Here is a 13,773-nt window from a genome sequence, read left to right as displayed (position 1 = left end):
AAGCACTAAGGGTATGTCTGCACTGCAATTAGACACCCCTGCTGCTTGGGCTAAGGGGCTGTTTCATTGCCAAATAGACGTCCAAGCTGTGGTTGCTCTAGGACCCTGCGAGGTGGGAGGATCCCAGAGCTCAGGCTGCAGCCCAAGCCCAAACGTATACACTGCAGTGAAACAGCCCCATGGCCTGAGTCCCAGAAGCCAGAGTCAGCGGGCACAGGCCAGCCACAAGTGCAGTGTAGACATAACTTTAGTCTCTCTGTGCCTCAATTCCCCATCTGTAAAAGGGGGATAGCGTTGCCCTACTTCAAGTGCAGTGTGAGGACAACTGGATCGAACACCCTGAGGGAGCACCGTGATGGAGAGAACCTTTCTCAGTGGCCCTGCCACTTCCTGGGAGTTCAGTTTGTGCCCTGGCGGTGACGTGGCCGGTTTAACTTTGCAGGTCCTGGTTGCCAGAGGTTTGAGTGTAGCGAGTAGCTGAACATGGGTGGATGCTGTGGAAGAGCGGAAGGCACCACCTGGCAACGCTAGATAAGTCGGGGCATGGGGTGTGATGAGTTTGATGGGTCTCAGGCCAGTCCCTCCCGCTGGCAGTGTCAGCTGCCAGCCCCCAGCCAGGGACAGTGAGACCAGGGGGATCCCTAGGGCAGGGCAGGTCTGGCTAGGACAGGGCACCAGCAAAGGGCCACGCCCCTAGCCCAGGCGGCTCCGCCCACCCTGGGGGACACAGTACGCTCCCTCTACCATAGAGGCCGCGGTGAGCGTGCTCGCAAGAGCGCCCGCTTCCTCCCTTCCGTTGGGCCTCCAGCTCGGCGGCCATCTTGGATATGGGAAGTGAAGCCATAAGCACCGGGCGGGGAAATAAACGGCGCCGCATGCGGGCAGAACTCATCCCGGGGTTCTCCCCATCTTATTCCCTCCTTAGGTGCTGGCCACGTGGAGGATAACAGATGTCCACCTGCCTCGGTATCGATCGTGAGTTTCGTGCCCGCACTCAAGATGGCTGCGCGGAAGGGGAGGAGGACGGACTGGGCTGGAGGTCTACCTAGAAAATGGCCGCCGAGCGGCGCTCTAGCCTGGCAGCTCGGTGATCGTGCCAGCACGTTGGCTCGGGCTGAGGGGGAGCGGAGCGGGCGGGCGCAGTGAGTCGGGGGCGGACGTGATGATCCTCGGGTGGGTGGCGGTAGCAGCAGCAGCAGCAGCAGCAGCGTCGGACCTGCCTGAGGGGACCCTCAAAGCGTGATCTTAAAGGGACTCACTCGCCGGACTCCCCTCGGCAGCCTCCTTAGCCTAGCCCCCCTCCTCCATACTGCCCTCAGCTCCTAGCTCCCTCCCTTACTGCCCCGCCCGGCCTAGGGGCCGCCCCCCCATTGCCCCCCTTAGCCTAGCCCCCCTCCTCCATACTGCCCTCAGCTCCTAGCTCCCTCCCTTACTGCCCCCCCATTGCCCCCTTAGCCTGGGCCCCTCCCCCTCCCTCATACTGCCCTCAGCTCCTTATAGCACCCTCCCCTTACTGCCCCCCCCCGGCCTAGGGGCTTTCTTGCCCCTCCCGCTCCTTCCTACGCTTAGGAGTAAAGGCCCCCCCCCCCCTCCTGCCCCCGGCCTAGGGGCCGCCTCACTGTTGTCCCCTTCCCACGCCCCTCTTGGCCTAAGCGGTGCCTCGCCGTGTTGCCCCGCTCTGCCCCGGGGCCTGGCGGCCTGCCTGCCCACTCTCTGCCCCTTTCTCAGCTTGGGGGGGGGCTCTTGTTCTTTCCTGCCCCCTTCGGGGGGTGTTTGTGCCTCCCGTGGGCTGTGTTCCCCTCCCCCCCAGGTCCTGTGGCTTCCAGCTTGGGGTGACCAGGCTCTGTTTTCTGGGGGGGCCCTCTGCTGTCTTACCTGAGACTCTCCTAGTCTCTCTCCCCGCCCTTCTTTCTTGTGTTTAAACTTGCTTCCTGTTCCCCCCTGCTGCAGCTTTCCCCCTTGCATCATTTTCTCTGCGCTTTCCCCAGTGGCACTCAGCATCTCCTCTTTCCCTCTAACTTGGATTTAAAATCCCAGGAGCTGCTGCTTTGCAAACTCCTAACCTGCAGCCCCTTTCCAGGATTATTGTGGTTCCCCCCCACCCCCTTCTTGTTTGATCCATAGATTTCTAGCTACATCCCCCCAACCAAAAATAAAAGCTAAAGGCCAAGTATTTGACTTCCCCCGGCGTGTTGAGTTTCCTCCCTTGAAGGGAGGAATTATTTCTTCTTCCACAGGTGGTGTGTTTTAGGGGTGGTAGACAAAGAGTTAACCGTGGGTTGGCTTGTCCCTTTTGAACTCCCTTTGGAGACTGCCAGGTGTCCCATCAGAGCCTGCTGCAACCGCTGCTTTTTTATTTTATTTTTTCCTTGCTTTTATGCGTTGGAATAGCAGTGGGTTGTGGAGATCCTGGCTTGCTGAAGGCTCGTCTTCTCTCCTCCCACCCCGTTAAGGGGCGGTGATCGTGGTGGAGAGGCAGAAAAGGATGCCAAGAAAGCTGTTGTTGCCTTATAAATCTGTTTTTTCTCACTTTCGAGTTCCAAGGGGTTTGCATGATTCCTTGGCAATGAATGCAGCCAGAAGTGGCTACCGGGTCTTCTCGGCAAATTCCACAGCAGCCTGCACTGAGCTGGCAAAGAAGATCACAGAGTAAGTCTCCTATTTCAGCTTTCTTTTTCCCCTAGTGCTCGCCATTAGTTGGGAGAGGCTTGTTTTCACATTAGTTCAAAAGGGTATCTTGTTAAAAAATCATATTACAAAAAATTCCCTTCCTTAACTATGTTACTAACACTGTCTTATGTGATTAACACTGAGATCATTTTAAAATCTAATTTACTTTTCCCTATTGATGCTGGCTGTTCACTGCTAACATCTAATTCAGATTAAATAATGAAAGTAGAACAGTTGGTTTAACTCCTTGTAGTTAATGTCACTTTCAGGTTCCTATATAGTATCACCCCAGAGATACTGAGAATTTTGTTTAGACTTAATTGAAATTAGCAGTGTGTTTAAGTGGTTTGGGGGACTATTTTAAAAAAATATCTGCTTAATTCTCTTCAGATGCATAATTATGATTTTGCTATTTGAAAGCTGCAGCATTTACTAGAATGAGCAGCATGCTCTGTGCTCATTACTATTTTTTTTACTAAACCCAGTGTGACACAAGTATATACCAATAAAAAGTCAGCTATGGCCAGTTATTACAAGGAGAGGAGGAGGTGGCAATGTGTGCTACCCAAAAAAAAAAAAAAAAAAAAGTTTAAGGACAGGTGTGTGCTTGTTCCTTAAGCCCACTTTCTAGGCAGAATTTGACCTTGATCTAGTGGAGAAATATTTTAAGTAACTTCAATATTTTACATTTAACTTTAATACTTTAAAGTTAAATTGACTTGAAATGGGACACAGTGCACAGGAGTTTTTTGATGTCAAAGGGCCTTACCTAAGGAGTCGGTGTCTGCTTAAAGTTGAGCAGTGTGCAGATGCCATCATCAAATTGCTTTTGGTCTCTTCTCCACTTATCTTTAGGTTCCATTTTGTAATTCATAATAAATTCAGAATTGGTGGCCGGGGGGAGAGGGAGGGACCCTGTACTTGTTTTTCAGTAAGAGTGTCTTCACTTATGCTCAGAGGCAGCTGGTACACCAGAGCTTATCTCTAGGGGATATATAACAGAGTTGTTGCTGAATGCAGGTGTGTTGGGAACTTGGATTACTGACACAAACATGACAGCTTGCCTACTTGAGTGGCTTGTGTAGCTTGTTAAATAAACCTTGTTCTGTATTTAACACAAATAATCTCTTTTAAACTGGATGTGTAGTTTGTTTGGGGTCAGTGGCACATACTTTCCTGTTAATAAAGACCAGGATGTTCCAGGGATGGGAGGAGATGTTGGCTTGTGTATATTTGCGGGTACAGAGTACCTTTTTAAAAGGAAAGGGCAAACTGCTTAATTTTCTCTCCACAAAACGGTTTCCAATATTCTCAAGCACGTAGTTGTACAATTCTGAGTACAAAAATTCTGAATATTTTTTATCCTTACAAACTTCATTTTAGTGCGACAAATGGATCCGGCTTTCACCCAGGCCTATTCTTTTACCTTAAAAATCTACCTCTTGAACACAGTATTCTGCAAACAGCTTCTGTAGGCTGAGGTAGCAACTTTTGAAGACTTCAGTATTTGCATAGTAAATGGCTGATCTTTCTTCACAAGTTCTTGGGGCTTGGTTGTTTTTTTTTTAAAATGACTCCAATTCTGTTGAAAGATGTAGTGGGGGATTATATAGGACCTTTCCCCCTTGCGGGATTATGGCTTCCAAAAGTCAGAAAGCATAGCTGTGTATGTAACACACGCTTATCAAAATCACTTTCAGGGGCTTTTCTATCTTCTTTGATCAGGCAGAGATGGATGTGAGGATTTAAAGATGTCTGGAACTTCATCCTTGCATATAGGAACACAGCTGTCCCCAGAAAATTAATCAAAATCCACTGGATGGCTTCCAGTGACCTTTTGTTGATAAAGGTTAACAGAATCCAGGGAGTGATCTGCTGGCTGTCCTCCTTCATAAGAGAAACTTTTTAAAGTTAGGTTTTCCTTTTAAAAAAAAAAAAACAAAAAACACCCATCCTTTTGTGCCTCAGCTTAACTATATTAAATTACAAAGGTTGAGCTGTTGGTGGTATAAATTAATATTCTTTTATGCATCCATTGTTTAAAGTGACAATCCCAAAACATATATGTAACCTTCCGAGGAAATAGACTCAGAGCAGTTAGCGATGGCAAAGACCTGCACAAGTTAAGTAATAATTTTCAAAGGCAATTTGCAAGTGTTGTGTACTGACTTCCACCAGTAGTTCACAGGATCACTTCAGTGTACTTGTAACATTTACCTTGTTTTTTCAGTTTGCAAAAGATGCATGATTGCTAGCTTCCCACTCATGATATCCCAGCAGGCAGTCTGCTGGGGATGTCAGTCGCACCTTTGAATAGGGTTGGAGCAAGCTGATAAGGGTGAGGCTGTCATCTAATATTGTGTGGGGGTTTTTCTGTTACCATTTAAAATAAGATTTAAAAGAACTGTAAAACAATACACAATATTAGGAAAGAGTTACTTAAATGTACTCCCCATATGCGGGCTCTGTTGCTGTTCATTTGTGCATAGGATGATCCCAGCAAAATTGATTATTATGCTGGGTCATTGCACTGAGTCGGAGCCAGCAATTAAAGTTGGAGGGGATGGGCTGGGAAGAGTGTGGAATCGGCACATTGCAACTGCTGAAAGCAGGAGGTAAGTGAACTTTAGAAATATGGTGAAATATCCCTTGAATCTGCTTGAGGACATTCAGTACCCAGTCTACAAATTAAGCTGTGCTTAACCTGCAAATATTAACATAAGGATCTCCATTTTATCTCTTCCACTAAGATATGATTAATACACATGTATTCTCACTTTATTCTCTTGCAATTTAGAGAATGGTAGGAGTATGTCAAAAGACTAAATATTAAGCATCTGGCTTTTGTATTATCCCAAGAATGAAACTAACATAAGGTTCAAACGCCCCCTTTATGCACTCTTAGCAAATTTAGAATAAGATATTCTGCTACTGACACCTACATTACTAATGTATGATGGATGAGTAAATGACAGATTTAGCTTTCACTTTGAATTTCCATAGCTTTTCGTTGGCTTATGTTTGACCCTGCTAGAGATGCGCATACACTATATTATGAATGACTTAATACCTTGCAAAACTTCCTTTTTAAACAACGAAGACACTCTTCAGGAACAGCAATACAACTTCATTCCCCCACCCCTCACTACCCCATAGACTCTCCTGAATCTCAGATTAACTTGTGGGGTTTATTTTACTGGTTTTTTTAAATCCCTTTCCCAGACTGATGGCTTGCGTGTCACATTGTAGCTAGGAGGACCCTTATAGCCTGATTATAAGCCTCCTTTGGAAAATAGTATTTTTGCAAGAGACAGATGGTTCCTTGACCATTGAAGCTGTAGATGTTACTGCATTCAGAGGTAGTAACATCTGCTCTGCCAACAAAACAATTTAAATATAGGAGCACCACAGATGCACTTGGATCGTATTTCTGACTGTAGAATGTATTTCATGCAGAGGATACAAGTGCTATGTACCGCTCTTAGTTTTTACAGGAGGAGTTGAAGTCTGCTAATGCCTACCAAATGCTCGAGCATGCCAGGGTTCTAGAGCGAGGTGTTACCATGAATCCTTTGCATACTGCAGATGTGTGTGTATATAAGCATTTATTTGGCTTTAAGTATGGAAAATGATGGGTATCGAAAAATGGAAAGAAAATTGTGAGCATAAACAGAACGGACTAATAAGTATAGGATTAAAAATGGAGTTCTGATCTTTCAGTGTGATCATAGTGAGCCCTCTACACAACCCCTTTAAACCAGAGAAGAGCTCCTAGCTAGTGAGCAACTCTCTCTTGCTGAAGAAGGAGGCAGTACTATTGGGTTCCAGGAAAAAGCTGTGTCTAGCCCTTCTTGCTGGGATCTCTTGGCGAAGACAAGAGTAAAAGCATGGAGGATGTGGGGGATTCAGAATACAGACCCACAGCGCTTTTGGTTTCCCACTCCCTGTCCTCTGTGTTCCTTCTGTCTCTGTCTGGGGCGGGAGGAGTAGAAGGAATTGGGAACAGTGCCCACTCTCCTTCATGCTAGAGCACGAAGACTCACTGCAGGAAGCTACCAAACTTTGGAGAATAAAACTACATTGAAGCCCTGGACAAAAGGAGGTAAACAGATAACTGCAGGATGGCAGGCAGTGTGAGGAAAGAATGTAAAATTAGTGCAGCATTGTTCTTTGCTGGAATGTTGTCACTTAACAGCCTGGAGTATACAATTTTGGGGCACACTGAGTAGGAGTTTCTGGATTATTTGGATGGAGTTAGTAGCCTTACCAAACAGGAATTTATTTTGCTTAATGTCTCTAGGCTTGCTTGCTCTCAGGTTAGGGGAACTTCACTCATGAGTAATAGACTGGAAAGGGCAAGGGAGAATCTGCATAACATATGCTAATGGTTCAACTGTTGGCTGTCATCCTCACTAGAACAAATGATGCCCCCAAAAGGCTTCATCCTGAGAGGTGCTGAGCACCAGCAGCTTCTGATGATTTGAGTGGAAATTGCAGGTGCTTAGCTTCTTTCTGGATCACTTCTTAAATCTGTTATGTGAGGGGGAAAAGCCAGGTTTGTATCCTTGAGATACGAGGACTTACTCAGATATTTGAGCTAATCACATGAAACCCAATCACTGTGTGTACAGTGGGGAAAAGTATTTACTAGTTGTCCTTCCCCTTTCATCCATTCAGAATCAAGAGAAATCAGACTAGACTTGAGGCAGGGTTGCTGTTGCACTAGAAAGCATGGCTAACTGTAGACTGTATTTAAAAGTTCAGTTTTAGAGGAGGCAGCTCCTACTCAGGTTATGGATTTCTTTGCCCTCTGCTATCCAAGTCACAGTCACTCCCATTCAGTCAGTCCAAGCATGGTCTACAATCCGTAGCACTTCAGGCAGTTTTGAACAAACTTGCTTTTCTAAGTGTTTTTCACAGAGTAGAGGCTAAGGAAGGGTGTTGTCACCAAGAGGTCAATGCCAGGATGAAATTATATCCAGATTGGGAGGTTTCAACTACAAAAATAAACAGCATTTTCTGTTTAATGTCAGTGTTAAATCATTGAGGCTTGACTGTAAATTATGTAGAGATAATTTTGCAACTGCATCTAAGATCTGTCTCAGAGTGGAAGAAGCAAATGCAGTAGGTGTAATTCTCCCATACTAACTCATCTGTGTGAAGAGTCTTTGTGCACCTAATTATAAAAAATGAAGAAAACTCCCAAACTAACCAGTTGCTGGTCCTTCGGGGTGGTAAGCATCTATATTTTGCCGGCCATATAGATAAAGTGCCATCAGGCAGGAGCTGTATTGTTTTGTCTTAGGCGTTACTGTTTTATAGGGCACAAAATGGTGCGAGGTGCTTCACAGAAGACAGACACGACCCCTGCCTGAAAGAGTTTAAAATCTGAATTGTAAATAGGACACAACAAATAAAAATGACAGGTTGTAGGAGATGTGGGGACAGGAGCCCATCATGCTGTTAGTTTAAAATATCTTCAGCCTAATTTAGAAAGAAAGGGCAAGGTGAAAATTGAGGTTTTATCAACAAATGTTCAGAAACTGATTTTTTTTAGCTCCTTTGTGTAGAAACACTTAAACCCATTTAGAGTACTTTATATCAGCTAATTTAAGTAATAAAAGCCTGAATCTGTCTGAACTGCTTGGATTTTATGAGACCATTAGTTGGTGGGCAATCAGTACAACTCAGGTGTCTTAACTATTGGGGGAAAAAAGCTGTAACAAATAAAATTCCATGTGTTTTTAAAAAAAAAAAAAAAAAAAAAAAAGAGAGAACTTGGAAATGCAACTCTTGCCTCCTCCAGTGTTTCCCAGCGCTCAATGCTTAGAGCAGATTTTAGGGTTTGTGGGCTGATGACGTCATCCCAGTATCCACAAGTGTGTTCTCAATACTTTCACTTTCTCTTGTCCTGTTATCTAAATCCAAGCTGCACTAGTTCAGTTAAACTGAAAGCTGACTCTCTGGCCCGCCCTTGTTCAGGGGACTAACCTGCCTTTTATTTAAGCAGCATAGAACCTAGCTTGTATAATCTACTCTATTAATTCTGAAGCATCAGGATCTTGTTTCCTGCTCTGCGTAACTGGGCACTTGCCAGTGCAACCTCTCAAAGCATTGCAAACCTTCTCTTTATTTATCTTACACTATGCAGTGTTGAACCTGCCACTTTTCAAATGGCATTTTGCTAAGATCTTTACAGCTAGTCTATTTTAAAGGCTTCCTGTATGCTTAGATTGCTTACTGTCCTTGGATCAGTGGTTGGCTGCAAGTGTCTGGGTGACAGTCTCTTTAGCAGAACATCTTTTCCAAATGGAGAAAGCGGAATAAATTGCCTGTTCACGAAATCAGAATGCATGTATCTCCAAAAAATTGTTGTGTGCGTTTCTGTGCACTTATGGAGGAAAAAGCTTGCATTTTTAGACAGCTTTTTCCAATGCTTTGATTTTTGTGGGTCTCTAAATTGTTTTAATTCGAATCTCTGAGGCATTTAGGCCAAACTTCCATGGCTTTAAGTTTCTGGCTTTGTCAGGAGGGCTGCAAAATCCCATTAGGCTACAAAATGAAAGCTAATGCTCCCCAGGTCTTTCAGCTGAAAGGCTCTGTCACAGCAAATGCAAGTCTAACAGCTCTCAGTTCAGGTTTATCAGACCTTGGCTGTGCATAGCAAGCTGCCCGCTTTAGTTTGAAGCAGAGATACTTAAAAGGGAGCCATCTTGTTTTTGGTGACAGATTTTGCTAGATGTCTGCAGGCTGCTGTGTCCCTTCAGCTCCGAGTCTTGTCTTGTCTGCCTGCACTGTTCAGCAGTTAGCATGCCCCACTGGTTACAGCACGGGACTGGGATTCATCTCTAGATTCTGTTCCGGCTTCTTCAGTGGACAAGTACTAAGAGTGCAGTGGGAAAGTTACTTAAATTCCCTGCCTTGGTTTCCTAATCTGTAAAACAGGGATTAGGATATTTTGCTTTATATATTCAGTGTGTGGTTGAAAAGCAATATAATAGCAATCTGTATGGACCCCAGGTGGTAGTAAAAACTGGACAAATAGTGGTACATTCACCTTCCTGTCCTACCCTTTAATAATACCACAGAGTGGTAGAAAATGAGAGTTCTGTGTACCATCTAGTGTTGTCCTTCAAATGAGACCGTAAACAGAACTCCCTTGTGCCCAATGCACGTGGCACGTCAAAATCCAAATGACTCCCGCAGTGGAAGAGAGAACCCCAGAATTCTAGCCACCAGCTCCTTTTCAGTACGTGACCTTTTGCAGACTCTGCCATTTTTAGATACTTGAGCACCTTATAAGTGAATGTCTTCACCATCTTAGCTGGTAGGATGAGGTTGTTAATTATGGAATCTTTTCTGGCTGTATGCCAGTGGCTACAAAAAGTGTGGCTATAATAGGTTTATGACGCAAGCATGAGGATAATTATGTTCTCTCTAAAATAAGCTTTATTTTAAGGTTTGTTTCCTAACTGCAGTATTTATGCATGTGCCCACATAAATAATACAGTGTGTAAATATCCATGATACTAACAGCAAAACTGTGTTAAAGTAATGTATTTACTAGGCACAAAACTACAAGCCATGATTCAGTGAATAATCCTTTTCACTGAGAAGCCTAAAAAGGCCATGAATAATCAGGGCTCAATCTAACTACCTTGTGCATCAACTGAGCTGAAACGAACACTTGTCTAGAATACAGAATCTGTATGTCATTGAGAGATCTTAGCTGAGCTTTCTAGGTGAATTACACCTGAAACCATATGTCTTTTCAAACAAATTATCTTTTGGTACAGTTACATTTTAAATACAGCAAATTAATCTGGAAATATTTAAATACATTTTGTGTGTAATGAAACCTACTTCATAAAACAATGGAGTCCTTTAAGGGTACAGATGTACTGCAATAAAAGACCTGCCGCATAGGCGCTGCTGGCCTGGGTCAGCTGCCTTGGGCTGTGAGGCTGTAAAATTGCAGTGTAGACATTTGGGTTCAAGCTGGAGTCTAGGCTCTAAGACCCTGTGAGGGAGAGGGTCCCAGGGCCTGGGCTGTAGCCCAAGCCTGAACATCTATGGTCCAGTTTTCTAGCCCCACAACCAGAGTCCCACTAGCCTGGGGCAGCTAATCCTGGCCCAGCTGCAAGTCTTTTATTGCAGTGTAGACCTAGACCTAAGAAGCTTGTTAAAAAGAATCTTTATGGTGGTGGGGCTGGAGCAGCTGCAAGCTCTGGCAGCACTCTTTGCATAGCCCCCCCTCCCCTCCGGATTATTTTTAGTAAAAGTCAGGGATAGGTTGCAGGCTTCCGTGAATTTTTGTTTATTGCCTGCAACCTGTCTGTGACTTTTACTAAAAAATACCCTGACAGAATATTAACCTTGTACATAAGGCTAGACTTCATATGGTGAGGTATTTAATGCTTCAGAACACCAATGCTTTAGAACAGTGGTTCTCAACCTTTCCAGACTACTGTACCCCTTTCACGAGTCTGATTTGTCTGCGTACCCTAAGTTTCACCTTACTTTAAAACTACTTACTTACAAAATCAGACGTAAAAATACAAAGGTGTCACAGCACATTACTGAAAAATTGCTTACTTTCTCATTTTGTCGGTATGAAATTTTAGTTTGTACTGACTTCGCTAGTGCTTTTTATGTAGCCTGATGTAAAACTAGGCAAATATCTAGATGAATTGATGTATCCCCTGGAAGACCTTTGCCTACCCCCATGGGTACACGTATCCGTGGTTGAGAACCACTGCTTTAGAAAACAAACTAATTTAATCTATTTTTAATCCTCTGCTCCCTCTTTTTCATCAGGCGTCTTGGTGCTGAGTTGGGAAAATCTGTGGTGTACCAGGAAACCAATGGAGGTGAGTCAGTGTTATTGTGCTTGCAAGCCTGTCTCACTATTAAATTTGGAAATTTACTAGTGGTAAATCTGCTGACCAGAGTTGTGTAATAAGGAAGCAGGTAACAGAGAAACATTATAGGAAAGATGATCTTGTGTTTCTAAGTTGATCAGTCCTATTCCTGACTCTGCTAAACTTCCCGTATGAGCTCAGGCAAGCCAATTAATTGGTCTGTGCCTCAGTTTCCTCATCCATAAAAGGCTGGATGATATTTCTACCAGTGTTGTCCTGTCAGTTTAGACAGAATGCATATTCAAAGAGTTACTGAATAAAGAGTGCCCTAGAAGTTCAGCTTTCTCTCTTATTTAAATGTATTTGGGCACCGTCTTCAGACATCTGAGTGCTTTGTTGAAATAAATGCGCTTATTAGCCAAAAACAGAGCCGAGTGGTCTTGCTGCAATTCAGCATTTAAATCCTCCACTGCCATTTGAAGAGAGGAATAAGTAGAAACAGGAGGAATGATTGAAGTGGAAGTCTAAACAGTGAGTTTAAAAACTGGAGACGGACTCTGATGGACAGTTACAAAAAGGATCCCATCTGAAGAATTCCCCATCTGTGAGAGAACCTGGCCCAAACCAGATTGACTCTTGCAATGGAGCAGAGACCACCCAGTTGACCTCTGTTGCCTTGTGGTACGTAGAATGATGTACAGTGTTATAAGTACCTCCTGTTCTAGGACAATTAAGTGTTTATATGTCACCAGTAAGACCTTACAGTGTCTCTGTTGGCTTGCTTATTTGTCACAACAGTGAGGAACGTTCATCCAGCTTTGCATTGAAGAGCCTCAAGAAGAGGTTATCTCTGGGTGTTGATTCAGCCCTGAGCAGTCAAAATATGGATGTTCTAAGCTGTTGGGATTTTAGTTGTTGCCCTTGTACAGTTATAGAGCAGCATAGAGTTACTCCTTTTGCTTTCAGGTTTTGCTCTTAAATCTGTGTAGGCTTCCATTCTAATTGATGGTAATTGATTGAATCTTTCTGCATGAGCATTCATCTTGGCTCATGCTTGCTGCCTTTGGAGTTTACCATGATATAACCTTTACATTGGCGCATTTGCTTCAGAGTACCAATTCAGCCTTCATCACTGCACTACAAATCATTAATCTTTCAAGTAAATGCCTTTAAGTTGTCATGATTACCCAAATAATTGGACTTTGAATTTCACAACCTGCTAAACATGCCCCCTCTTTCTCTCTCCTTCACACCAACTTATCCTCTTGTTTTATCATGAATGTATGGAAAATTAATGGTTGAAAAGTCTTCATGCCCTAATTTTCTTGTTATGGGTTGCAGAGCTGGTTCACTAGTTGGCTTATTGTAACTTGCAGTTTAAGCAGCAGGGAGAGATATGGAGACTTTGATTCCTGACCTGAAACTGTTTCTCTCTGACGGGGGCAGGGTGGGGGAGAGTGTCTGCTTTCAAAAGCAAACAAAAAAGATACAGTCCCACTTTGAACTCTGCACTAGATGTTATTCTGTACTAGCCAGTAAGCATCGAGCTTACCTCGTCCTAAGATATAGAAGGGCTTATTTCCCTGTTCAGAAAATGCTATAGGCATGTTTGATATTTTTGTTCTCTTAGTGTGGCACTGACAGCTATCATCAACAGGAGAAAGGAAATAGAAAACCTCCACACAGCTTTACTCCTTTGCAGGTGAAACCACCTGTAGGAGTTGAGTATTTCTCTTTCCCCCCACTCCATGTAAGGTTATTGCAGTTCAGCCTAATTCTTCCTTTAGTAAATCCCATCATAACTACAAATATCTCATTGCTACATCATGCAAACTCCTTGGTTCCTGAGAGCAGCCTTCTGCAAAATCCAGCTGGCTTGGTTGTTTATGATCTGATATGTACATTTTCTCTGGGAAGGTTGGGTGGATTTTAAAAGTCCATTGCTGTATCTGGCCCTTATTCCTGACCTGCTGGAAAAAGCTGCTATTAATGTGCTGCATTAGCTGCTTTATTCCCAAGCAGTAGCTTAGGGCTGACTATTTTTTCTGTCTTCAGAAACAAGAGTTGAAATAAAAGAATCTGTCCGGGGTCAAGATATCTTCATTATACAGACAATACCCAGGTATGTACTTTATGACTTAATTTAAATCTGTGATAATGAGGACCCTGTCCTCTGGAGTGAGCTTTACATTTCCAGCTCAGTATATTTGTTCTGAGGTTTCCGCTCTACTTGCCACTGTAA

At 43.9% G+C, this 13,773-nt stretch overlaps 1 protein-coding gene across 2 annotated transcripts in view; it reads left to right on the top strand.

Moving 5' to 3' along the window:
* The first annotated feature begins 1,003 nt into the window (after window positions 1-1,003).
* The window catches only part of PRPSAP1 (phosphoribosyl pyrophosphate synthetase associated protein 1), a 34,498-nt gene continuing 21,728 nt past the window's right edge, over window positions 1,004-13,773 (top strand). The window contains exons 1-4 of one of the 2 annotated variants that reach the window (XM_067547603.1): window positions 1,004-1,142; window positions 2,538-2,649; window positions 11,488-11,540; window positions 13,587-13,653. In XM_067547603.1, coding sequence (XP_067403704.1) covers window positions 2,567-2,649; window positions 11,488-11,540; window positions 13,587-13,653 — 203 coding nt within the window. In that variant the 5' untranslated portion in view covers window positions 1,004-1,142; window positions 2,538-2,566. Of the gene's footprint in view, window positions 1,143-1,588; window positions 2,650-11,487; window positions 11,541-13,586; window positions 13,654-13,773 lie in introns of those variants that run through there. The other variant, XM_067547602.1, reaches the window with a different exon arrangement.

The sequence above is a fragment of the Emydura macquarii genome, unplaced genomic scaffold (assembly GCF_026122565.2).
Source record: "Emydura macquarii macquarii isolate MOO-44397 ecotype Brisbane River unplaced genomic scaffold, CSIRO-AGI_Emac_v2 contig_1230, whole genome shotgun sequence".
NCBI classification, from domain to species: domain Eukaryota; kingdom Metazoa; phylum Chordata; order Testudines; family Chelidae; genus Emydura; species Emydura macquarii.
This window is presented reverse-complemented; position numbering and strand designations above follow the sequence as displayed.